This window comes from Orcinus orca, chromosome 13 (genome assembly GCF_937001465.1).
Source record: "Orcinus orca chromosome 13, mOrcOrc1.1, whole genome shotgun sequence".
NCBI classification, from domain to species: domain Eukaryota; kingdom Metazoa; phylum Chordata; class Mammalia; order Artiodactyla; family Delphinidae; genus Orcinus; species Orcinus orca.
In genome coordinates, this window is record NC_064571.1 from 57,567,993 (window position 1) to 57,595,290 (window position 27,298).

General features: G+C 36.4%; 1 protein-coding gene and 1 long non-coding RNA gene across 11 annotated transcripts in view; both read right to left on the bottom strand.

Moving 5' to 3' along the window:
• The window catches only part of EML4 (EMAP like 4), a 154,763-nt gene that overhangs the window by 73,504 nt on the left and 53,961 nt on the right, over positions 1 to 27,298 (bottom strand). For 3 of the 10 annotated variants that reach the window (XM_033419197.2, XM_033419194.2, XM_033419192.2), the window contains exons 1-2: positions 22,187 to 22,339; positions 11,777 to 11,959 (exon numbers count right to left, since the gene is read on the bottom strand). In XM_033419197.2, coding sequence (XP_033275088.1) covers positions 11,777 to 11,959; positions 22,187 to 22,253 — 250 coding nt within the window. In that variant the 5' untranslated portion in view covers positions 22,254 to 22,339. Of the gene's footprint in view, positions 1 to 11,776; positions 11,960 to 22,186; positions 22,570 to 27,298 lie in introns of those variants that run through there. The other 7 variants (XM_033419196.2, XM_004265019.4, XM_033419193.2 and 4 more) reach the window with 4 other exon arrangements.
• On the bottom strand, positions 12,321 to 19,029 carry LOC125960825 (uncharacterized). The gene is made up of 2 exons (XR_007470889.1): positions 18,176 to 19,029; positions 12,321 to 17,951 (listed from the first exon to the last, which is right to left on the bottom strand). It is a non-coding gene; the product is annotated as an uncharacterized LOC125960825 (long non-coding RNA).

Here is a 27,298-nt window from a genome sequence, read left to right on the forward strand (position 1 = left end):
TCACAGTTTTGATCAGTCTCAGGAGGCTCTCTATTCTCTATTCTAGGCTCATCCTAAATACTTACTCAAAAAAGACAAGGTATCTTTTGATGTCTTGGCCGTTTCAAGGCCTATATATAATGGCTTCCTTTTTATTATTCAATATAAAGGTTTCCAACTACTGAGCCAGTTACAAAGTTTACTCTGTAGAGTAGTAACAATTGAAATGTTTGTGCAATTATCTAGTTATTTTATTATCTTTATTATGTAAAACAAATGGAAAAATAGAAAAATGAAGATGCTGATGTGAATAAAAAGGTAGGTCTCAAAACATAATATATGATTGAAAATTATCAAGTACTATATGTTGAAAACGACAAACCTTTAGCCTAAACTGAATTCTCATTGAATTTGGTTGACTGTATAGGCACTTGTGAAAGAAAACAAAATTAAAAACAACACTGAAGAAATTTTGGAGCTACACCACAGACAGAAGTACAAATAATTTTATTATATTTTATTTTCTTTATCAGACCCCCCCGAACATACGCACATGATGTAAGCCTTTCAGAAATTAATTATGCTTTAATGTTCTCTTTCTGAAGAACTGGAGTGTAGCAGTGAGATAGGCTGTGGATCAACAGTTACTTCTGAATTTTCTGTTTTAAATTATTTTAGATCCTCTCTTATAAACAAATATGTAAACAGAGAAAAGTTACTTCATGTTCTTTTACTTCAAGGAGAAAGAAGAGCTTGTATTTCATGCACACCAAGCTAGCAATTGTCTCCAACAGAAAAACACACACATTCTCCCAGTTAGTATAAATGGGATACTCTCTTCAGTTTCTAAATATTCTGTTTATGGTCACAATTTGCATGAGGAGTAATAAGTCCTCTGTAACTCATTTAGAATTTAATAACCTGTAGGTATTCTATTTGCTAAACACCAGCAAGTTACTGGCATTGTTCAACATATATATACATAATTCTGTATATATGTATAATTTATAAATACATACAGTTGTCCCATGGCATCCATGGGGGATTGGTTCCAGGACACCCCCCTCCCACATGGATACCAAAATCCACAGATGCTCAAGTCGTGGGCCAACTATACTATGCCATTTTAATATGAGGGACTTGAGCATCCTAGGATTTTGAGCATCCGCCCTCAGGGGTCCTGGAACCAATCCCCTGTGGATACTAATAGTGACTGTACACTCAAAATAACTCCTCGATTCTGTATTCCCCCTAATCACCCCACCCCTGACATATGCACCCACCCACCCCCATTCCAAGTCTAATAAAGTATTTGGAAAAGAGTCAGTGGTCTACACTCTCCTATCTGTACCTCAACCTTCTGCAATCTGGTTATCGTCTAACCACTTCACAGAAAGTTTTCTTGCCAAGATCACCAATGACTTTTTTTCCACTAAATTCAATGGGTATTTTTCAGTTCTTATCTTGTTCAACTTTTCTTCAGCATCTAATATTGCTGACTATTCAGGCAAGGACAGTATTTAGGTAAGGACAATGTCCTTAGTTTCTAGGACATTGCCCTTGCCTGAATTTCTTCTTAGCTCTGACCATTTCTTCTCTCATTTGCTGGATACTCTTTTCTTGCTCAGATTTTGTATCTTGACTCTTCAGTTATCTTGTTACCATCATACCCTTCTCATTATTTTTTATATCTAACTGCTATTGAACATCTCCCCATGAATGTCTGTGTCCTTCCTCCCACCAAACAAAACAAAAACTGGTACTCTGTGATATACTTTATTCTTGGTGAAAGACATTACCACCCATTCACTGTACAAACCAGAAAACAAGAAATCAGGTTTGATTCCTCCATTTCCTTACTGCCAACATTCAGTGGGTGACTAAGTCCTCTGTTGCATCTGTAACTCTTTAAAAAAATATTCCCCCCAGTTCTGTTGAGATAAAACCGACATACAATAAGTTGCACATATATAAAGTGTATGGTTTTGACATACATATATGTATGTTTTGACATACATACATACATACATGCCTGTGAAACAATCACCACAATCAGGATAGTGAACATGGCCATAAGTCTCGAAAGTTTCCTTGAGCCCCTCTGTAATCCATCTCTCCCTCCCTCACTCTTGTCCCCAGGCAACCACTGATCTACTTCCTATCACTATAGTTTGCATTTTCTAAAATTTTATATAAATGGAATAATACAGTATATATATAGATAGATAGATTTGCCTTTATTTATTTATGGCTGCGTTGGGTCTTGGTGGCTGCGTGCAGGCTTTCTCTAGTCGCAGCAAGAGGGGGCTACACTTTACTGCAGCACACAGGCTTCTCATTGTGGTGGCTTCAGTAGTTGTGGCGCATGGGCTTAGCTGCTCCACGTCACGTGGGATCTTCCCAGACCAGGGATCAAACCCATGTCCCCTGCATTGGCAGATGGATTCTTAACCACTGCACCACCAGGGAAGTGCAATTTTTAATGGTTTTAGTCCTCACACTGAGGTCTACAATCCATTTTGACTTAACCATTTATAATTATCTGTAATCTATCTGGAAACCTTACCTGTTTTGTGATCCTTGCATACATCCCCATGCTTAGCACTGTGCTTGAATCCTAGAAAGCACTTAATCAATATCTAAATGACTAAATGAATGCATCTTCACCACTACTGCCTCAAATTTCTCTTCCGGGTTATGTTCAGTTTCTCTATTCTCCCTTCTAGCAGTACTATTACCTTGCTCTTAATGCATTCTGTACACCATGCCAGAATATCTATCTAAAACAAGCTGTATATCTTTGAAATAATATGACATCAATTGTTATATGTACCATTATCACAAACAGCATTAGAAAGAAGTGTCACTTATGAGAACTGTAAGACATAATCAATAGCAAGATGCATTGTAATTCCAGAGATGTTAAAATGCAAGAAATATAGCCATCTTAGAATTAATGGATTAGTGTAACTCTACCTGTCATTCTTCAATTTAAAATCCTTTAATGGAGCTCCAGTCTCCTCAGGATAAAAACTAAATTCCTTAGCAAGGCATAAGAAAACCTTTCACTATGGGTCCTCTCCACCAGTTGAGGCTCACTTTTTGACACTCCCAACCTCACACCTCATGCTTCAGTTTATTCTGAACTCCTAAACTAAGTACTTTTACTCCCCTGCGCTCTGCACCTGGATGGTCCTTCTCTCTGGCATATGCTAGTCATCCCTGCTTGCCTAAATTAACATATATTCATCATCCATCTATCCATCAAATATTTACTCAGGGCCTATTATTATCCTAGTCTTTTGTTTTCAAGAGAATATAAGGGAGCCAGGGCATCAAGGAATTAAAATCTTGCAAGAGAATCACACTAGCAATGAAAACATGTGGTAAGTACAAGAACAAAGTGATCATAAAAGAAATCATCACAAAGAAAAGACACATAATTCTGTAAGGATGATTAGAGACACAGAGCTCAAGAAAGGCTTCCTAGAAAAAAATGCAGAACAAAGTCTTAAGGAATAAGTAAGAGATATCCAGGTAAAAGGGAGGTGATGAAATACTGGGATCTTATTCCAGTGTGTGTAAAGGAACAGAAAGAAGGTAACAGTAAAGTGGGGTATGTAAGTGTGTATGGCATGGGGGCAGGGTAGACAAAAAGCTCTTTATGTGGTGAGAACGCAGAACAAGAAAGGGCAGAGTCCAGATGGTAGAGGAAAGTCCAGATGGTAGAGGTAAGCAGGAGTTAGATCATGGAGATTTTATCTATAGGAAATAGAGACCACCAAAGGGTTTTAAGCTGAAAAAAAGACTTCAATTTACGTTTAGAGAAATCCTAGTGTCTATGTGAAGAGCAGATTTCAGGGCAGTGGTCTAAGCATAGCACGATGGGGACCTGAAACAAGAGCTAGGTAGCATAAATGGAAAGGAGGAGGCAGTTTTAAGAAATATTTAGGTCTTAAAAGATGATTTCAGTTTGGGGAAATTTTACATTTATGAATTCTGAGGGACATACAAGCAGTACAATCTAATAAGTAGAAAGATAATTCTTAAGTGCTCAAGTCTAGAATATAGATTAACAATTTGGGAACTGGCACCAATAAGTGGATGTTAAGACCATGAAGGAAGATGAATGGCTGATTTCATCTCCTGCAAGGAACCTTCAACTCCAGTTTCGGTTAGGAGCTCCCACAACACCCTAAATTTACCTTTTTAATGCCAATTATTATATAGTTTTATAATTACTGACTTAGCTGTCTTCTCACTTTACCTAAGGCCCTGTGGAGGCAAAAGTGAGTATCTTTTATTTCTTTAATCTCCAGCACCTAAAACAGTGCCTAGTGCATTGAAAAGATGAAGGAAAGGGACAACTGTCAATACAGTAAGTGATGTGAAGTAATATTAATTATCAAGCACTTGCTGAGTGCTAAGCATTGTTATCCTAAGTACTTTATAATTAAGTCCTTTAATCTTCACTATAATCCTGAAAGGGATTTACTATTATCATTCCAGTTTTGCTGATGAAAAAAACTGAAGCCTAGAGAGATTATTAACATGCTCAAGGTTATACTGTAATAGGTAGTGAAATCAAGATTTGAGTCCAGGAAGAAGGAATGGTAAGTAAGTGGAAAGAAATAATTCTGCCTTGTGGAGAGTGACATTTTGAGCTTTGCCGGGATAACAGATAGGAATTCACCAGATGGAGTAGGGGGAAAGGAAATTCTAAGCAGAGAGCAGTATTAAATCATCAAGGTCCCCAGATATTTACATAAATAGCCAGAAAAGACCAAAATAAGATTTTCATGGTCATTTTCCATCCTACAGTTTAATTTCTGATAACTCTCAGTACTGGGAATCCTTAGTATTTGGATAAAAGAGTGAATGATCTCCCAAGGTAGAGGCAATGAGTTAAGTAAAGCAGGTGCAGAAAACAAAAAGGAACGTGGGTGAATGATTGTTTGTCACCTGAGAAGTCTAAAGTATATTCTTTGAAATTTAGAATATTAGGAACCTAACTGGAAGAAAGGAGCGTAAAAATGATCATGCAGTACACAAACATATAACTAGAATGCATCATTAGCTATATATATCACATGTATATATGCTTGTACATATACATCCCTCTCCCCCAAGCCTTGGGCATTATAAAGTCTGAGCCACAACGCTCTCAAAGATCAGCCTGCAAGACTGGAAGCAACAGTGACCTCTAGTAACCAAAGGTACAAAAGTAGTTCAATTTCTGAGCAGCAACCCAGCTGAAATAAGAGAAATTTAGGCTAAAAGTCTATAAACCAGGAAGGTACTAATTTAGTTTTAATCACAGTTTGTTTTAACCATTGTAAGGCCAGGGTTGAAGGCCAATGATAAATTTTATACTTTATCTTACTTTATCATGAAATAAGAATACTAATCATTATTGTTTATATTCCTTGATGATAGACCTAAGCAGATGAACTTTCTGATACCTTAGCCTGACAGTTCCTAAATGCTAATGAATTTCACTGAACTCCAGAATCACACAGTAAAGTTACCACTAGGGAATGTTGCATATGTTGCAAATCTGAAATCCATCTTGCTACCCTCATCTGTAATATCCTCTTATTCTTGCATCTATCCCAATCCCTCCATCCAAAGAGCAATTTTTAAAATAACTTCCTACTTCTATAACTTTCTTTTTCCCACATTTAATTCAACAAACATTTATTGAGTCATTCTAAGGCTAGTTATGTAAGAAACTGTCCCTGCCTCCAAATAGTTTATAATCCAGCGGGAGCAACAACTATATATACCAAAAGAAACATATAATAAAATTTTAAAACAATTCTAACAAGAGACAAAAAATAGATCATTTTCAGGAATTAATTTGAGGCCCTAAAGAATGGGAAAATTTATTAGGAGAAGGGTAAAGATGGTCTATGAAGGAAGAACTTTAGTTAACACTCAAAATCTTTTTTCTCAGATTCTCTATCATATGCCCCAGAGCTCCAACTGCATACCTCTTCCACTCTCTTCACATTTTCAAGCTCTGTGCCACCTTTTTCAATCTGTCAATTACTTTGCTTCATTCTTTGGAAATATTGAGGACTACATGTACTTCATCAAATTTTATCTTTTCCATTTAGAGTTTTATGTGTACTTTTCTCCTTTCCTCTTGTTTCACAGGAAGGTGTACTTTAGTTCTCTTGCCTCATTTTTTTAAAGTATATTTTGAGAAGAAATGACCAAAGAGCATTTGACTCTCATAGAGAAATGGAGCTCTGTAAATGGTAATTGCTGCCTGGTCTGAGGCAATATCCACCTATTTACTGTCATATACAAAGAGCAGCTTAGAAGTCTTTGATCTGTTGTCAAAATAATAAGATACTCTCCCACCCCCTACCATAAGTATGAATCATTTTATCCTAAGGGCCCCACCAAGGAAATTCACACCTTCTAACCTGATTAATGTAATTTACTTATTAACAACACTTACAGCAAACTCATGACAATCCCTGTCTTCTCCCAAATGTTATTTGGAGTAAGAACCAAATGATACAGATCTGTGCCTGTACACTATCCCACAGTCTATATAATTAGGAATATTTTTGGGGGGAGAACTGACATCCTCCAAATTTAAATTTTTCCTCTGGGTTCTCTCATTTCTCAAGTAGCAGTTACAGTGCTTGATATTTCTGGTTTACCAGCAGCTTCCTGGTTTAAAATGACAGTTTCCCACCTTCAGATAATTTGACTCCTGTGCTTTTATACCTCTATGTACTAACAGCTTGTCTTCACATATTGCCACTGGGTTGTATTCTCAAATTACATTCATTTGGTCACCCCAAGAGGTCTTAATGGGTTTCCCAGGCACCAGCTGTGACATAATTTGTCTTCCTGGCAGTTAAAACTGCCAGAGTGTTCCCTGGGCCTTCCCTTTTGCTCCAAAGTACAGGTAATTTTTTTTCTTTTGGCAAGGATTCAGCTGCAACTGGTGCATATATTATGAACATATGCCGTCAAAAGGAAAGAATTCTCCAAGAGAAGAGAAGGTACATGAGAAATTTAAATGACTGGCCACCTTAAAAACTATTGGGAAAACTTTCTACCTAAGTGTCTGATATAATATATTCAAGAAAAAATGGGGTTTAGCTTTTAATACTGCTGGCACACTGGAGAGGACAAACTAAAAGAACAGAACTAAAAATACTGAAATGACTAGTTAGGTGTGTTTCTGATTTTGGGATTTACTGAATGGCAATACTACTATGAAATGACAGAGAATGTCGTTAACCCATTAGCATACACATTTAGTTTTAGCCATACCTGAAGCCAAGTCATGTTTCCATATCACCACCACCTAGCAAAACTGTAATACCTGTCTTCATCAATAAGGAAGCTGACCTATACTTTTAAGCACAGCTTCATAAAAGGTTTCCACCTATTTACCTATGGTAGTTTAGTCTCCCCTCTAAAGAAAAATCCTCTAGAAATTCTAAATATCTTAAGAAGATGGTAGTGATTACTGTCCTGTCAGTAATTTGTGTGAAAGTGAATACTACAAATTCTAATTTCACAAGGGACTAAAACATTTCCATATAAAATTCTTCTACAGTATCAGAAATGATTTTACTTTTTTTTTTAAAAAATTGACATATAACATTATATTACTTTTTTTTTTTTTTTTTTTGCAGTACGCGGGCCTCTCACTGTTGTGGCCTCTCCCGTTGCGGAGCACAGGCTCCGGACGCGCAGGCTCAGCGGCCATGGCTCACAGGCCCAGCCGCTCTGCGGCATGTGGGACCTTCCCGGACCGGGGCACGAACCCGTGTCCCCTGCATCGGCAGGCGGACTCTCAACCACTGCGTCACCAGGGAAGCCTTAATTTACTTTTTAATTGAAGGAGAAAATACAAAATCCCTGCAAAATAATTTCATTGTTTTTAAAAAAAATTTTTTCAAAAATATTTTTTTCATTTGTTAGAAAATACTTTGCTTAAAGTGTTTATTCCAAATATTTATACCATCAAAACTGATGGTTGATCTTTTTAAGGTTACATACAAATGACAATAGTGAAGAATCACTTAATATTTCTTTTCCAATTACTTTCTATAGTATACTATATATAAATTTCAAGATAAAGCTGTTTAGAATTGCAAATAATAAAATTAACAAAACTTTAAATATGTATTTCTCTTGATGTGTTAATATCAATATTACAGAACATAACTGGTCAGGCAAGTTTTTTCACTAATGGGAAATCCAGTGGTTAATCCTTAATGAATTATGCTCATTTCTTAAATAATGTTTCCCCAAATTATTATATAATCAATCTTCTCCCCAGCAATCCATTTTATATCCAGCAATTCAAAGTCTGTGTCTAAGGTAACAAAGTAACTTAAAGAATATTCACTAGTGGACTCCATTTCAAAATGTGAACCACATCAGCATATTATAAGAATGGCAGTCAAAGTAAACTTACGACATAGAATTAATGGAAAGGAACTTAGTATCTCTCTAATTAATAAAGTTATTAATAAGAAGTAAGAGCCGGTACTATGTGGAAAGAAAATGTTCCAATGTAGAAGCTGCAGGTGGCTCCAGAACTGGATAAATCTCCACTAAAGAGCCTGTAACAAAACTGTTTCTAAATTCACTTTACAGACAAAGGATTTATGAATGACAACTAGAAAAGGACAACTTACAGAAAGTATGTTCCTAGGGGATAGGAACTCCAGCTATTTAAACTGTATTTGTACTTCATGAAACTGAAACAGGTAGGTGCTAAGGAACTGATGTGTCATACAAAATATCGTCTGCATGCCAAATTAAAAAAAGAGCAGTCTTTAAATTTCTCTATAAATATTTCTTTACTGAAATACCTTAGTAAATAAACAATGAGAGAAAACGTTTTTTTCTCAACACAAGATTATAATGTACTACTGTTTTAGCGTAATAAAATTTTTTTAAATTGTAGGTTAATACAAATTATTTAAAATAAGCTTTTAAAATGAGATAATAACCAAATACTATATCATTTTGTCTTATAGGATTTAAAAATACTTTAATATAGAGCCAGAACCTGAGGGTACACATATTAATTATAGAAACCTGTTCTTCTCTCTTTATGTACAGTTTACCTTCCCTGTAAAGCCCGTATACAGTAATACTCTAACAACTCTAGAATTCTCTTAGAAAAATCAATTTATAACCAAATAAGTTTTTTTTCCTGGCTTGATCTTGGCAATCCTCAAAGTTGGTTCTCAAAAAATTAAAAACTCACTTATAACATTATTAACCAAAGTGGTTTCAATCAAGTCTTTTGCCAAACTCTCAGGTCCCTTACTTATCCCATGCCACTGACACATTTATCCTACTAACCAGTAATGGAAAAGAAGCATCCTGCTATCTAACTCTCCACTATTAACACAAAGGCCTGGAGTGCTGGAGGGTGGGAGGTATGAGAATGGGAATCAGAAAACCAGGCAGAATGAATGCCCCTCCCTCAAAGTTTCACAACTCGGTAGCCAGTACCCTCAGGGTCCCTGAGCATTTCTTTCATGTCTGTGGCCTTCCATTTTCTACTCTCTTACCATTCCAAATGTCGACTGCCTTTTTTTTTTCACCAGCAAGGAACTGCCTTACTTTCCTGAACGGCATCACTATCTCCTGAGGAGAAAGTGATAAGGAATGAAACTTCTAGCCCTGACAACTGTGAATATATATCAATCTCCACTTAGTTTTATCTCTTTCCATTCTATTGGAATGGATATCTCAATATTCAGAAGTAGTCTTTTTTCCATCTAAGACTAATAGTTTTTAACTTGCTCTAACATCCCTTCTCAAACTCTCAGGAAACTTGCCTCAATTACCACCACCCCTCCCTCAACAACATCATCTTCCTCTCTGCTGCCTTTTTGTCCTCAATGTATTTTTCTGCTACAGTCTATAACGTCTTAAAAATAAAAATAATTAAAACTGGTCTTCGATTTAGCATCCTCTTCTACTACTCTCTTCCCCGCTCAGGTTAATTTTCTGAAAAAAGTGGCTGGCTACAGTTGCTGCTCTTAATTCCAGAGTTCTCCTCAATTCCTGCTTCTCAAAATACTGCAATTAGATTTGTAATCCTATCACTCCACTAAAATTCCTTTTGGAGAGGTTTCTAATATTCTCATAAATGTCAAATCCAATGGTCACCTCTCAGTCTTTGTTTTACTTGACCTTTTTGTAGCAGCTGGCAACATGAATCACTCTTTCTTTGCTATGCTGAAATACTGGAGCTCCTGAAAGAACTACCCTGAGCCACTTTCTTGTTTTACATCCTCCTTCTGTGGCTTCAACTATCATCCATAAGCTGAACATTCCCAAATTTTTATTCCTAACCAAGACTAGCCTGAGCACTAGACCTATAATTCAGCTATCAACAGGTATCTATCTATACACCACACATACCTCAAACTCAACATTCGGAAACTGAATTCATAATCTTTCTTCCACATCTGCTCCTCATATTCTGGTTAACTATCTAATCTCCAGCTAAAACCTAGAAGTTATGTAAGACTCCTCCCTAGGTTAATCATCTGCGTTGACATATTACAGTAGAGAGGTAAGCTGATGAATCTTTTCCTTTTCCCATTGCCAAATGGGGATAATCATGCCTATGTCCATCTACTCTTCTCTACCAAGAAATCAGTGAGATATATGAAATGGTATGTTTGACTGTTTGATTAATGTTAAAGAATTTAAGATTCCTTCTGGGTGGCTGGAAGAAGAGAAAAGCTACATGACATCTGCTCCAAACTCAGAGTAACAAGGTCCTGATAACAGTTTATTCCAGTCTGTGAAAATCCCCAATGTCTAGAAGTTAAAATTTCCATTGAACTGGGGTTGGCAGTAAGTTTCAGAGTTTAAATTAAATTCTTCATGATTCTGCTGACTAATGACCACAGGCTTAGAATGAAGCTATATGAACTATAATGCTTTAAATCCTTTCTGTAATGATAAGAGAGTTCATTTAAAAAGTATGAGTGTCTACCTGCTATGTTCAACATACAATGTGAAGTCTATGGGAGACACAAAAAGATGATCCAGTTCCTGCCCTCAGTAAATTTAATTTTGAATTTAATTTTATTTTATACAGCAGGTTCTCTTTTTCTTTTTAATTAATTTATTTTTTGGCTGTGTTGGGTCTTTGTTGCAGTGCACGGGCTTCTCATTGTGGTGGCTTCTCTTGTGGAGCACGGGCTCTAGGTGCGTGGGCTTCAGTAGTTGTGGCACGAGGGCTCAATAGCTGTGGCTCACGGGCTCTAGAGCACAGGCTCAGTAGCTGTGGCGCATGGGCTTAGGTGCTCTGCAGCATGTGGGATCTTCCCAAACCAGGGCTCTAACCCGTGTCCCCTGTATTTGCAGGCGGATTCTTAACCACTGCGCCACCAGGTTCTTATTAGTTATCAATTTTATACATATTAGTGTATATATGTCAATCCAAATCTCCCAGTTCATCCCACCCCTTCTGCACTCAGTAAGTTTGTTATGTAGTTGAAAGATACTAAATTCACACAAACACTATGACATAAAAGCCAGTAAGTACAATCAGTGGCATTACCCCAAAATTCCCAATTTAAAATAATAAACTTTCAGAATTTCTTACGGATGAAGAAAAAGGAAATGGAAAATAAACTATAGTCATAAGTAATCCAAAAGAGAAACTATAGTTTTATATTCCCAATCTTAATGTCACTGAAAAAATACACGTTTAATATATTATTTCAAAGAAAATGTTGCAAAAAGCAAAACTTTTCCTACTTACAACACACTTAATTACCTTTACTTGGGACTGATTTTTTCACTGAGGCTACATGATCTTCAGAGATTGTAAGACGCCTCAAAACATCAGCCAAAGCTGCCTTTAGCACAGTGATTTCATCTTCTTGTTGTTGAACTCGTAACTCAAGGGCTGAGAGGCGATCTTGAACATCAGAAGTACTTGCAGCAGAAATACTATCATCTATAAAGAAAAGAAAATATGGAATATTTTTAAAGTAAACTTCTTAAGAAAGAATCTAATGACATATAAGAAAAACTATACCAGATAAGTCTTTTAAAAGATGAGAAAAATTGAAAAAAAAATTGTTTTTGCACAGATTAATTTCTGTAAAGATTTTCACAGCTACTTGAACTAATTTAAAATAGTAAAAGTTAATACAGCTGACATGTAATTAAAATTATGAAAATTTTCCCATAGTCAAATTTTCCATATATTATACCATCACCTTAGTAGTTTTTTCACCAAAATGTTCCCTAAATATATCACTCTGTAGACATTTGGGAACTTGCAAGACTGTAAACTATTCAAAGCATCCTTCTTCTTTTCTTTTTTTTTTTTTTTTTTTTTTGCGGTACGCGGGCCTCTCACTGTTGTGGCCTCTCCCATTGCGGAGCACAGGCTCCGGACCCGCAGGCTCAGCGGCCAAGGCTCACGGGCCCAGCCGCTCCGCGGCATGTGGGATCTTCCCGGACCGGGGCACGAACCCGTGTCCCCTGCATCGGCAGGCGGACTCTCAACCACTGTGCCACCAGGGAAGCCCAAAAGCATCCTTCTTACTTATTATATCATTATCATAATTATTTATGAAAATAAGGAGTACAAATCACTTCAATTTTGTTTTATGTATCAGATTCAGCATCAATGATCAGAAAGCATTCTTTACTTCTATCTTTATTATTATACTCCGAATCTCCCCCCCCAAATATGGCTACATAATTAGTAAAAGACTTGTTGCTGCTCCTTCTCTCTCCCCAATGCCTCAACCTCTTTTAAAAAAAAAAAAAAAAAAAAAAGGTGGTTTCTATACAGCACATAGCTAATATCTGCCTTAGGTATGTAACAAGAACAACGACAAAATAAAGTTCGGCTGTAACACAGCAATTACAAACTACTTCCAAAGCTATGTAACTTGAGAGTACACTACTTTGTTAGATCAATCTGAATCCAAATGTTTATAAAAGATCAATTGCTATTGGCTAATTCACTATAAGCAGGAAAATTCAGGGGGGAAATTAGGTTCTCACAGAAGAATGGTTTGACCTAAGTGAGATATACTGGGTCAGTCATTCACACACATAGTGTGCCATTTTTCTCATATTGAGATAATGTGTCAGACATCTTAAGCAGACAATTTAACTCAAAGTTTGAGTTAAAAATAACAACAACAGGGCTTCTCTGGTGGCGCAGTGGTTGAGAGTCCGCCTGCCGATGCAGGGGACACGGGTTCGTGCCCCGGTCTGGGAGGATCCCACATGCCGTGGAGCGGCTGGGCCTGTGAGCCATGGCCGCTGAGCCTGCGCGTCCGGAGCCTGTGCTCCACATCGGGAGAGGCCACAACAGTGAGAGGCCCACATACCGCCAAAAAAATAAATAAAATAACAACAACAAAACCCTCAGCATTTTAAAACCAAAGTTATCACCCTTTATTATGGAGCAGTAAACATATTCATATTTAAGACCTTATATGCCTAAACATTATTCATATTTAAGACCTTATATGCCTACAGACAGCTCAGGCATACATATGTACTCTCTTCTGTCTTTAGAGGTATTTCAATGACAATATTTGGAGAAGTACTGGAATGGAAGGAAAAGTTGGGTTTTATCTTCAATTCAGACTTCAAATTCTAGTACCATAGTTAATCAGTTGTGTAATCTTAGGAAAGTTATTTTACCTCTTTGAACCTCAGTTTCTTTGTCTTTAAATATTGTTATGAGGAAGGTACCCAGGACATGTCCGACATTCAATAAATGTTTAACACACAACTTCAAAGTACAAAAAGTATCATTTGAGAGCTTTGGGCCCATGTATTACATAAAAGGCAGATATGTCAAACTTTGAGATGCTTAAGAAAAGGACTAATAAGAACAATTCAGCTTCTTCTTTTAGAAGTTTTTATATTTGAGGTCTTTTTCATTTCCAGAGTGTTCTAGCTGAATTCTAGCTAATCCATACTCTGTATGTGTGTTACACTATGGTTACTATTATATTTGTCTGCCCAGAATACTTTCCTATTTTCCTTCTTCTGGTAGGAGAACACCAGCTGTTTTGTGGAACTCCACCAGTTTTTGAGGTTCCATTAGGGCTGTCAATCTAGGATGCCTCATTCTCCTCTCTACCACCCTGCACTATTAATAGGTTGAAGCAAAGGAAGTGACCTTTTTAGTTGGTAAAAATAGGACTATTGGTAATTTCATATGCTTCAACCTAATACTAGCATAAAATGGTTGTGAGATATGGGTTAGGCCAAATGGAGTCCTCCCAAATTTCAGAGAGAGAGAGAGAGAGAGGTGTAGCCCATCCTTCTTGGTTTATCAACTATAAGGACACACAGACCTAGGGCTGTCAGTGATAAAGAGTCTTGTCTGCCCTGAGTTCCAGTTCTAGTCTCTGAAGCCCTGGACCTTCAATTCTGAGAGCTACTCTAATATTTCTTTTAGCTAATTATGTAACCTAATAAACTCTCTTTTTACAAGCCATCACTTGTAAGCCAAAGGTCCTGATTAAGTCAGTAAATTATACAGATATGCCTTTCTAAATTGTTCTTAATTTATGAAAGGTGGGTTATATATCTAAATTATAATCACAGGTAAAATATTTATGTGATTTTTATAAACACATGATCTCCTTAATTCTTTTGAGAAGGCAGCAAAGGCTAGTGGAAAGATTATCAGACTATAATGCCAAGGGTATAGTCCTGGGTTTTAGTTTTAGTACCAGCATGGTAACTAGCTTTTACTTTTGGTAAGTCACTTAACTTTTACAGACTTTGATTTTTTAAAAAATGACTAAAGTTTTTATTTTGTAAAACTTGGACAGTCACATGAAAGGTGGTTCAGCTTGTAAAAATCCTACCACAACCTGCTAGATACTGTGATAAGATACAAGGACAATTTTTCAAAGGCCATAACAAGCAAAAAGTTAACTATTAACAATGTCCTGCATTTATATAGTACCTTTCCTGTTTATGACCTCATCCCTCTCCTCAGTCTATCTGTATTTTGTATTTGAGGAAACAGCTTGAGAAGTTAAATAGCTTGCCCAAGGTCACCAAACTAGTCTTGATATCTGAAACTCAAACAGAGGACTCCTGACTCAGTTTAAGTGCCCTTTACTCTATTTCATGCTGCATCACAATAATCACAGGAGGACCGAATAAATATATTCCTTCACAAAGCCAGACAGGGTTTAAACTATGAAGTGATATAATCAGATTTCTGTTTTAAAAAGGTTATTTTGGTTTCTGTGAGAGAATGGATTGGAAGAGAATAAGAGTAAATGTAAGGAGAACAGGCAGGAGGGTAATGCAGTAACCCGTGTGAAAGGTGAAGGTGGCCTAGGCTAGGAGTAAGGTGTTCATGTGTCTCGATTTGTCCAGGACAAACATGTCTGCTATCTCAGTAAAAATATTATAACGTTCCTTCTTTCTCTCTAAATTTTCCCAGTTTGAATGATCAATTACAGGGTCACTCAAGCTAAGGCAACAGCAACAACAGAGATGCAAAGTGGCATAGTAGTTGATTATAGCCCTGAAACCCTGTAACATCTTCCTAATTTCTTGGCCCTTCACCTTTTCAGAGGCAAGTAGAACTGTGCATAAATTCTGGTGTTACACTGCCTGAACAAATCTGTTTGCTACTTACCAGCTCTGTGACTGGTTTCCTCATGTAATTTTTTCATGCTAATTAGTACTTATCTCAGGTTTGAGATTATTAGGTGAAATAATGCACAGCACTGTCATACAGTGAGGGTTCAGTAAGTTACTATTTTGTATACTGGTGTTCTTTACTACACTGTTTATTATTGCTACAAAATTGGAAATGACCTAAAGTCCCTGGATGGAGTTAATAAGCTATATGTTCACACCACAGAAAGCCATGCAATTAAAAACAATAAGTATATAAACCAGAAGTTTGAAAGATCTATAAGACGACTCAAGTGGAGTAAATAAGCAAATTGGGGAACAAAATGTACGAAATAATTTATTGAAACACACACACACCGAAACATACTTCTAAAAAATAAACAAAAAACTTCGTATTTATATATGTATATAATGTACACATAGAAAAAAGTCTAGAAGCATACACATCAAACTGGTAATTGGGTTACTTTTGACTTGGAAAGTGAGATTAGAAGGATAAGGGTAAAGGGAAATTTTTGCTTTTTAGTGTATTTCTATATTATTTGAATTTCACAAAAATGTATCATATGTTACTTTCATATGTTATTTAAACTTATATTTAAGCTAATATACAGTGCTTCTGAAGCTTAATTTCTTAAAGCAAGTTTCCTTCAGACACAGTATTCCAATTTCATAAAGGAACATATCAGAGCATAAGGCAATTAACTTAAATTTGCATTCATTGATTATAAAAGCTAGAACAGAGACTATCTTAAAGATCAACAGCCCCTACTGCCATTTTATAGATAAGTAAACTAAGACTGTGAAATTAGGTGAGTTACTCCTGGGCACGCAGCAAACTGGAGTTAGAGCTCCTTCCTCAGACGACTTGATAGAACCCATCGCTCTTGCTCTTTCCATTTTCAAAACTTTGTTATGTTTTTCTCTCCCAATCTCTAATGTACCACATGGGCATTCACAATAAACTTTTTAAGAATACATATGTTCAGTAAATATATATATTTTCTGGGGGCTTAATTCCACTCCCCCTTCTTGATGCAAGTACATTGATTCCTTTTCCTTATACTGTGGTAGTCTCTTACTTCCTTGCTCCTTCTCAAAATAGTTTCTAGCCTTGAGGGTTAAAATATGAACTACAAATAAATTGCCAAGGGTTATTAAACTCATTAAGGGGGGGAAATAAAAAAGAAAGGAAGAAAGAGAGAAAAGAGAAAGAAGTCCATAAACTTCTTTTCCATCAGTCTAATCTATTTATTGGCATAAGTAAGGTCTCTTTTATTAGAGATGCAAGCAAAAAAAAAGTAACTAGTAAACTTTCATATCCAATATGACAGTTTTAAAACTACAACAGTAGTCACTCATGCTTTTACTACAGTGAATCATAGTTAATTTGTCTTCTAAACTGTCAAGAAATACATGTTACCTTTGCAGAGATATTCTATTATAAATATCTAAAAGTTGGCTACCCAGCCTCACATCAGAACGAGGCATGCCTATACATTCTAGCATCTTTTGAATATCAATGGTTTTATGTAAATCTTTCTAAAATGGATCACTTATTTTCCTGTCTTCTTAACAAGGGCATATAATTATAACACAGCAACTTCTAGATGACTCAGTCTTCACTGAAAATATTACTTTGTGCTGCAAGCACTGTGATAAAATGACACCCTGGAGGCTATTATATTTCTAATTAAATAATTTAAAGTACATTTTCAAACTTATAATCTTTCTTCATACCTTTTCTGCTTCTTTCTTTGCAGTTAGTATTAACTATGACAGTCTATAGCAATACTCCTTTCTAATCTAATTTCCTACATTATGGGATATTGGATAACCAATCCTTTTGAACTGTTTATAAGAAGAAAAAATAATCTCTGAAATTAGGACCTCTTCTATTAAAAAATTTATATTATGTATGCATATTATATGCAAATAGATTATATATATGATGTATACAATTTAAACACAGAGGAAAAAAATGGACACAGCCTCAGGCCTAATATTTGTGTCACTGGAGTCCCAGAGGAAGAGGAGAAAAAGATTCTAGATGAAAAAAATATGTGAAGAAATAATGGCGGAACTTCCCAAGTTAAATTAAAATTCACAAATTCATTAAAATTCAGTATATTGAAGTCCCTATCTCCACCACACATGAAAATCAAATCCAAGCAGATTAAAGAATTAAGGGCAAAATTATAAAACCTTTAGAAAAATAATAGAGAATATTTTCATATCCTGCAAGTAGAGAGGAGGTTCCTAAACAAGATACAAAAAGCACTATCCATAAAAGTAAATATTGAGGGCTTCCCTGGTGGCGCAGTGGTTGAGAGTCCGCCTGCCGATGCAGGGGACATGGGTTCGTGCCCCGGTCTGGGAAGATCCCACATGCCGCAGAGCGGCTGGGCCCGTGAGCCATGGCCGCTGAGCCTGCACGTCCAGAGCCTGTGCTCCACAACGGGAGAGGCCACAACAGTGAGAGGCCCGCGTACCACAAAAAAAAAAAAAAAAAAAAAGTAAATATTGAAACTACATTAGAATTCAGAATACATGTCCACTAAAAGACACAGTAAAGAGAAAAAGCAATTCACAAACGAGGAATAGTTCTTACACTTACAAGTGATAAAGGATTAGGATCCTGAATACAGAATTCCTACAAATCAATCAGAAAGACAATCCTACAGAAAAACTGGCAAAAGTCTTGTCTAAACACCTCATGGAAAAGAAAACATAAATGGCCAATGAACATATGAAATGAGGCTCAAGCACCTCATTAATAATCTTGAAAAGGAAAATTAAATTAAAACCATATGAAACACTATTTTATGCTCACCAAACAGGCAAAAAATTTTAAGCATGACAATATCAAGTATTCCCTAGGATACAGAGTAATGTGAATTCTCATATATTACTGGTAGGTGGTAAACTGTTTCAAGACTTTGAGATTAAAAAACAAAAACAAAAGTAACACCAACTTTGGCATCATCTGGTAAAACTGAAGATGCACATATTCTATGACCCAGCAATTCCCCTCCTGGGTGTATAGACCCTGACCTACAGCAGGGTTGGCAATCTTTTTCTGTGAGGGCCAGACAGTAAATATTTTAGGCTCTGCAGACCACATCATCTCTGTAGCAACTACTCAAATCTGCCTTTGTAACACAAAAACAGCTATAAGTACGTAAATGATTGTGTGGTTATGTTCCAATAAAACTTTTTTTATAAAACAGGTGGCCTGGAGGGGCTTTCCTGGTGGCACAGTGGTTGAGAGTCCGCCTGCCGATGCAGGGGACACGGGTTCGTGCCCCGGTCCGGGAAGATCCCACATGCCACTGAGCGGCTAGGCCCGTGAGCCATGGCCGCTGAGCCTGCACTCCGCAATGGGAGAGGCCACAACAGTGAGAGGCCCACGTACCACAAAAACAAACAAACAAACAAAAACAGGTGGCCTGCCAGGCATAGTTTCCCAACCTCTGCTCTTGCATATATACACCAACAGAAATGTTCAATAATGTTCACAACAGCAAAGTTCACAATAGAAACAAACTGGAACTATAAAAGTTCACAATAGAAACAAACCATTAACTATAAAATGTGTAAATAAATTGTGATATAAACATTCAACAGAATACTACAAAGTGGTAAAAATAAACTATGGCTACATGAAACATCATGTATAAATCTCAGGAATATAATAATGAGTGTAAAAAGCAAGTCGGACTTTACATAAAGTTCAAAAAATACAAAAGTAAATAATATATTGCTTAGAACAAAACCACAGAGCAAGGGAATGACATATACAAAATTTATGACAATAGTTACTTCTAATGGTGTAGGGCAGGGGATAGTACAGGGAGGCCTCCACGGGTAATGGAACATCTATGTCATAAAGACAATTAAAACATATATTGTATTATACTTTTTTGAGGTGGAAGTTAGTGATTTTTCTCTTCTGAGAGAGAATGGGAAACGTGGATGACTAGACTATATAATTACTCACTTTTTTTTTTTAAGAACAATGAAACCATTTTTGCAAATTAAATCCCAAAACAGATAAAACAGATAGAGTTGTACTTCCAAAGAACCCTGAGGTTCTGTGTCATAAAAACAACTAAACCAGGTGGTTTTTATGACTGCTTTGAGGGCTAATGGAATGACCGTAAGATTAGCTGTTACCTATGAACCTTTGGGGAAAAAAAAGTCCATCTCAAAAAGGTATATGATATGAGATGTAATACCATCCAAAGAACAAATATTAAAAAAAAAATTAAAAACAGTCTCTGATCTCCCCTTCCTAAAGCACTTATGTTAAGACACTGGGCAGGCCTTAATGGGTAGAATGGTAGTGGCGAGGATTAGAAGAGCTAATATGGGTAAAGAACCATGAGAAACTAGTAACAACACCATGCATTGTTTACAGTTAAAAAAAGTGAAGGCACTAACCTAAAGGACTATCAATGGGGAACTGATTAAATAAATAGTTGTATTACGGTACACTACGGAGCTCTTAAAAAGGATGGTATATATTTAAAATCGTAAATAAGAAAGTTAACTAGGAGTAACAACATACTATAAAGAAAAAATTGCAGGCAACATTTATAGTGTAGTTGTATCTGTGTACAACTGTATATCCACAGGCATACATACACCTACAGATAGATGTATAGAGAGACTGGAGGTATGTCACTGGCAAGTGGGATTTCAGAGGATTTTGCTTACTTATACTTTTACTTTAGATGAATTTTCTGCAAAAAAAGCAAAATTCTTTGTAAATAAAACTTAAACTATTGGGGCTTCCCTGGTGGTGCAGTGGTTAAGAATCTGCCTGTCAATACAGGGGACACGGGTTCGAGCCCTGGTCCAGGAAGATCCTACATGCCACGGAGCAACTAAGCCCATGCACCACAACTACGGGGCCTGCGCTCTAGAGCCCATGAGCCACAACTACTGAGGCTGCACGCCTAGAGCCCATGCTCTGCAACAAGAGAAGCCACCTAATGAGAAGCCCACACACCGCAAGGAAGAGTAGCCCCCGCTTGCCGCAAACAGAGAAAAGCCCGCACGCAGCAACAAAGACCCAAGGCAGCCAAAAATATAAATAAATAAATAAATAACCAAAAAAAAAAACCTTAAACTATTTTCTCAGTAAAGAAAAGCAAAGCTAATTCAGGCTGTGATGTAATCCTACTTAGTAACGCACCCAAATTTTCAATACAAGTTTGGTTAACATGTAGATTTTTATGCATAGTGAATGAAAACATTTCTGTAAAAGTATACATCTCATAATGTTTGAAAGAAATATTCTCAAGCTAATAAGAGACACAAAAATCAAAACAATACACCCTAAGGAAAATCGGGTCTTTAAACATCATTTCTTCAAAAGAACAAAACAAAATCACAACTGATTTGTCACATTAGTAAATTCCAATCAGAAAGCATTTAGCAACTTAAATGGTTTTCTCTTTGTTTTAAAATGGAATTAGATACCTTCAAATATTGTCTCATCAAGACAAATATTTAAGTATTATATCAAAAAGTTATGCATTATGTATTCTAGAACAGCTAAAATCTACTTTTGGAAATAAACCATAAGAAAATATTCATAAAAACAGCTCATAAAAAGATATATTTATGCAGGAATTAATGTTTCCTATTTATCTTAATATTCTACTTCTAAAAGTCAAATTTTTCTCTCAAAGAAGTTTTAATTAAATAAGGCATTTTAACTGTTAAAGCTTGGATATTTTATTTCTGTAATAAATGACAATATTAATTACCTCCACCTAGCAATATTATATGAAAATAAGACTAATTTGTCTTCAACTGAATAACACAAACAATGTTGACTTATATTTTCTACTTTTAAAAACTTAAGTTTGTTTTTCCTTGTAAGATATTCTTACTAAAAATTCCCCTGCTGGCATAAATTATATAAGAAATTGTGTTAAATAAAATATAAAACCACTTTTGCTACAGCACTCTGGACATGAAGGCTAGTCCCAGGGAAGGACTTTACTTTGTTCTATCACTAGGATTCATTCACAATTAAGACTTTTTTCAAAGTCTCACTTAAAACAAAATTAAAAACAGATAATCGGATAATTCTGCTTTTGATGTTTTTTGGTTAGACTTCACAGAAGCAGAAGTCAAGCTTAATTACACAATTCTGATTTCTTATTATTTGAGAGGCGCTTTTATTTTTTTACTATTTTCCACTAAAAACTGTTTTAATTTTTTTCCTCACAAATAATATAATGACTGTCTTTTGGGGGGCGGGGCGCAGGGAAAGAACAAGTTGAACAAAGCCCATTCTGCCCTTACAACAGGATATATTTGCTTATAAAGGGGGTACAGTCTTAAGTACTTTATAAAAGTAGGTAGGCAAATATTTATGTCATTATTGACACATACATTTAAAGGAAGGAGGAGGGGAGGGACAGAAGAGACCTAGATGCATTCCCACATCCTCAGATTTCTTTTGTCATGAGTAGTAAAGTTTGTGACACAAGTCTGAATCCCCAGGAAAGGAAAGATACGTTACCAGTGCAGAAGCTCCTAAATGTAGAGGAAGCACACACTGAAGCGAGACCAGGCAAGCGGTCTTCCATTCTTGCCACCTACGTTACAAGCAGTATAAACCAGTTCTGTCTACGTTTCCTGCTGCCTTCCCAGATAGTTCCAGAGCAAATCCCAGCTCTCTAAATCTCACGACATACTTTACATTCTGAGGAAATCCTCCCGATCCAGATGGCCTACCACCAAGCACTTCTATGTTGGCACAAATAAAAACTTCTTAAGATAGTTCTCCTGCCCCTTTGCTCTCTGATCTAAAGAAAAGTTTTCTACTTATTTATAAAGAGAGACAAAGAAACTGAAGGAGAGAGAGGAAACAGAGCACGCAGGCAAAAGGAGGGTAAAGATACAGAAAAAAAAACTTGGGCTGCTTTGGGGAGTGGCTAAATTCCAGGCACAGGCAGAAACACATTTTTAATGCACCACATGAATATTTACTACAATTATTTGGTTGTCCTCAGGCACTACTTTTCTGATCTTCTTTCAATTGGTTAAGAGTAAGGTACAACTGCTTCAAATGCAAAACCCAGTTTTTGCTTTCTGAAACTAAAACATATTAAATAGTTTCTATAAATAACAGAGTTAAAGCCCCCCAAATGAGTATTTTTCTCTACTAGGAAATTAAATAAACAATGTGTGTGCAAAGTGGCAAGTCACATTTCCTTTTTCCTTTTGCTTTTGTTTAAAATAAAATGAAATCCACATGAACTGTAAAGAAACTAAAAGAATGATCACTTTTCATTAATTTTTAAAACCTAAGTGTAACATGTCTGATTTATTACAACCATTTCACTAGAGTAAGATAATGAATACAATTAACAATGAGAATAGTCCCTTTTCTTAATTCACTAATTTTCCAAATTATTTTAAAATAATACAACTGTATTAGTAGTAACCTATAATGATTTACATCTGGTCAGATATTCTGATATCAAACCACATATGCTTACAATAATGTAAAAGTATAAGGGAACTGAAATTATAAATATCTTTAGTCTCTCTTATAAAACCATGTAAAAGCAGGTGAAAGTTAATGAATGAAACGTGTATTTATTCTTTTGATAACTACTTCTAAAGCTAATTAAAGAACAAATACATGGAGATAAGTGTCAAAACAAAGCTACTGACAGATCATCTCTTCAGTTTGTTGCTTTTAAGCTTTATATTTATAATTAAGAAAAGCAAATTTAAACCAAAGTAAAACAGAAACAACTGGACTACTATAAACACACACACCCACACACACAATACTGCAAAATGGATAAAACCTAAACCAAACTGAACATTAAGAGCTATGCTACAAAGATTGAGATGAGGATAAACTAAAAGCAAAGTTGATAAAAGACAGAGGAATGAAGCAAAATGACCTAGATTAATATTTACAGAAGAAAGTGGGAACCATCAAGAGTGTTTCCTAAAGTGAGACTTGGGAAAGTTCTTCTCTATAGATTAATACCTGGTACAGATTCATCAAAATACAGGAGCTACTTGGAAGATTAATAAGAATTAAATGGGCTGGGGTGTGTGTAATGTGTCTGAAACAAATAGGGGATACCAAGTAGGATGAATAAAAGCAGACAGAATGGGAAATATAATGATACAAAGGAAATGTAATGCTAGGCACAGACTAGGACGGAGTTCAAATTCTTGCTATTGATTGGTGAGAAGCTCTGAAGCAGATTGTACTTTATTGTTTCTCTTCAGTCAACAGACAAATATAAGACTATAGTTTTATAATTTAGGTTTCAACTACTCTTCTTTACAACAAATGCAGCCCAATTAAATGACTGCTCACAGACTCCTAAGGTTAGAGAAGGACTGTCAAGAAGTTCTGCAACCTAGTGCTTTGTAATTAGTACGTAACGAAAAGGCTCCCCTTATACATACACTACAGTACATGGGCTTCTTTTTACCACCTCCCATTCGTAAACTGCTACTAATTTGTAGATTATATATCTTGGGCATTCCTTTCTTCTCAAATCAAAATTTGATGTCAGGCCAGAAAGTATGTGGTTCCTAATCTCAGCTTAGTTTTTCTTTGCTCAAGAATCATCTTCTCTCTTTACTATTACAGTCAATCTTTCCAAAACACTTACTCATACATTCAAGTATTTGAGTACTATGATGTACAGAATCTCTTCGAGATGCTGAGGTGAATTAAAAGGAATTTTACCTACTAGAAATTAGAAATTAAAGGATGCACTTAAAAGATGCTACTCAAGATGCAGGATTGATGGAATATGGTCACTGACTGGATGAGGGGATGAAAAGTAGGGGAGGGTCTCCTTGTTCTATTTGGAATAGTGAGCAAATGGTTAGATAACATTCACTGAGCTAGGAATAAAGGAAAAGAAACAAGGTTGGGGGGAATGAGGAAGTAGAATGATGAGCACTTTTGGACCTGCTGAGTTTGAGGTCACTGCAACAAAAGTATAACTAGGTCTTGGGCTTAAGACAAAGGCCTAAACTAGAGACTTTTTTTTTTTTTTTTTTTTTTTGCAGTACGCGGGCCTCTCACTGCTGTGGCCTGTCCCGTTGCGGAGCACATGCTCCGGACATGCAGGCCCAGAGGCCATGGCTCACGGGCCCAGCCGCTCCATGGCACGTGGGATCCTTCCGGACCGGGGCATGAACCCGTGTCCCCTGCACCGGCAAGCAGACTCTCAACCACTGCGCCACCAGGGAAGCCCGAGATGTACTTTTGAAAACTGTACTGGGATATAATTGATAGCTAGAGTCACTAGAATTGACTGGGAGTGAGAAGAGAATAGGGCCAAGGTTATTTTTAGGGCAGCCAGAAGGAAAGGAACGTGCAAATAACACAGAATAAAAACTGTCAGAAAGGTAATAATAGATTCAGGAAAAGAATAATAATTTCGAAGACTGAAAGGACATCAAAAGACAAGGACTGAAAATGGTCCACTGGATTTGGCAATTATTAGGAGACCTTTACCAGAGAAGTTTCAGTGGAGTGATGGGGAAAGAAGCATGACTGCAATGTACTGAATTGTGACTTGGAGGTAAAGAAGTCTTTTTAAGGAATCTGGTTGAAGATGGAAAGGGGGAAAATGGAATGAGGTGGGGAATGAGTTGTGCAAGGTTGTTGAAGGGGTTTTTGTTCAACATTTACAGGGTTTGGGGAAGGAACCGATGAGAAAGTGAGCTGTACTAACACAAGAGGGCATGCAGCAAAGCTCTTGTGTTAGAGACGATGTGAAGGACTAGAGTAAAAAACACAGACCAAAGGACGAGCCTTAAGAAGGGACAGCCAACATTGTCCTCAATGGTGAAAAACTGAAACCATTTCCACTAAGATCAGGAACAAGACAAGGTTGCCCACTCTCACCACTATTATTCAACATAGTTTTGGAAGTTTTAGCCACAGCAATCAGAGAAGAAAAAGAAATAAAAGGAATCCAAATCGGAAAAGAAGTAAAGCTGTCACTGCAGATGACATGATACTGTACACAGAGAATCCTAAAGATGCTACCAGAAAACTACTAGAGCTAATCAATGAATTTAGTAAAGTAGCAGGATACAAGATTAATGCACAGAAATCTCTTGCATTCCTATACACCAATGATGAAAAATCTGAAAGAAAAATTAAGAAAACACTCCCATTTACCACTGCAACAAAAAGAATAAAATATCTAGGAATAAACCTACCTAAGGAGACAAAAGACCTGTATGCAGAAAATTAGAAGATACTGATGAAAGAAATTAAAGATGACCAAATAGATGGAGAGATATACCATGTTCTTGGATGGGAAGAATCAACATTGTGAAAATGACTATGCTACCCAAAGCAATCTACAGATTCAATGAAATCCCTATCAAACTATCACTGGCATTTTTCACAGAACTAGAACAAAAAATTTCACAATTTGTATGGAAACACAAAAGACCCCGAATAGCCAAAGCAATCTTGAGAAAGAAAAACAGAGCTGGAGGAATTAGGCTCCCTGACTTCAGACTATACTGCAAAGCTACAGTAATCAAGACAGTATGGTAATGGCACAAAAACAGAAATATAGATCACTGGAACAGGATAGAAAGCCCAGAGATAAACCCACGCACATATGGTCACCTTATCTTTGATAAAGGAGGCAAGAATATACAGTGGAGAAAAGACAGCTTCTTCAATAATTGGTGCTGGGAAAACTGGACAGCTACATGTAAAAGAATGAAATTAGAACACTCCCTACACAATACACAAAAATAAACTCAAAATGGATTAAAACCTAAATGTAAGGCCAGACACTATCAAACTCTTAGAGGAAAACATAGGCAGAACACTCTATGACATAAATCACAGCAAGATCCTTTTTTTGACCCACCTCCTAAAGAAATGGAAATAAAAACAAAAATAAACAAATGGGACCTAATGAAACTTAAAAGCTTTTGCACAGCAAAGGAAACCATAAACAAGATGAAAGGACAACCCTCAGAATGGGAGAAAATATTTGCAAATGAAGCAACTGACAAAGGATTAATCTCCAAAATTTATAAGCAGCTCATGCAGATCAATAACAAAACAACAAAAACCCAATCCAAAAATGGGTAGAAGAACTAAATAGATATTTCTCCAAAGAAGATATACAGATCACCAACAAACACATGAAAGGATGCTCAACATCATTAATCATTAGAGAAATGCACATCAAAACTACAATGAGGTATCACCTCACACCGGTCAGAATGGCCATCATCAAAAAATCTACAAACAATAAATGCTGGAGAGAGTGTGGAGAAAAGGGAACCCTCTTGCACTGTTGGTGTGAATGTAAATTGATACAGCCACTATGGAGAACAGTATGGAGGTTCCTTAAAAAACTAAAAATAGAACTACCATAGGACCCAGCAATCCCACTACTGGGCATATACCCTGAGAAAACCATAATTCAAAAAGAGTCATGTACCAAAATGTTCACTGCAGCTCTATTTACAATAGCCAGGACATGGAAGCATCCTAAGTGTCCATCAACAGATGAATGGATAAAGAAGATGTGGCACATATATACAATGGAATATTACTCAGCCATAAAAAGAAATGAAATTGAGTTATTTGTAGTGAGGTGGA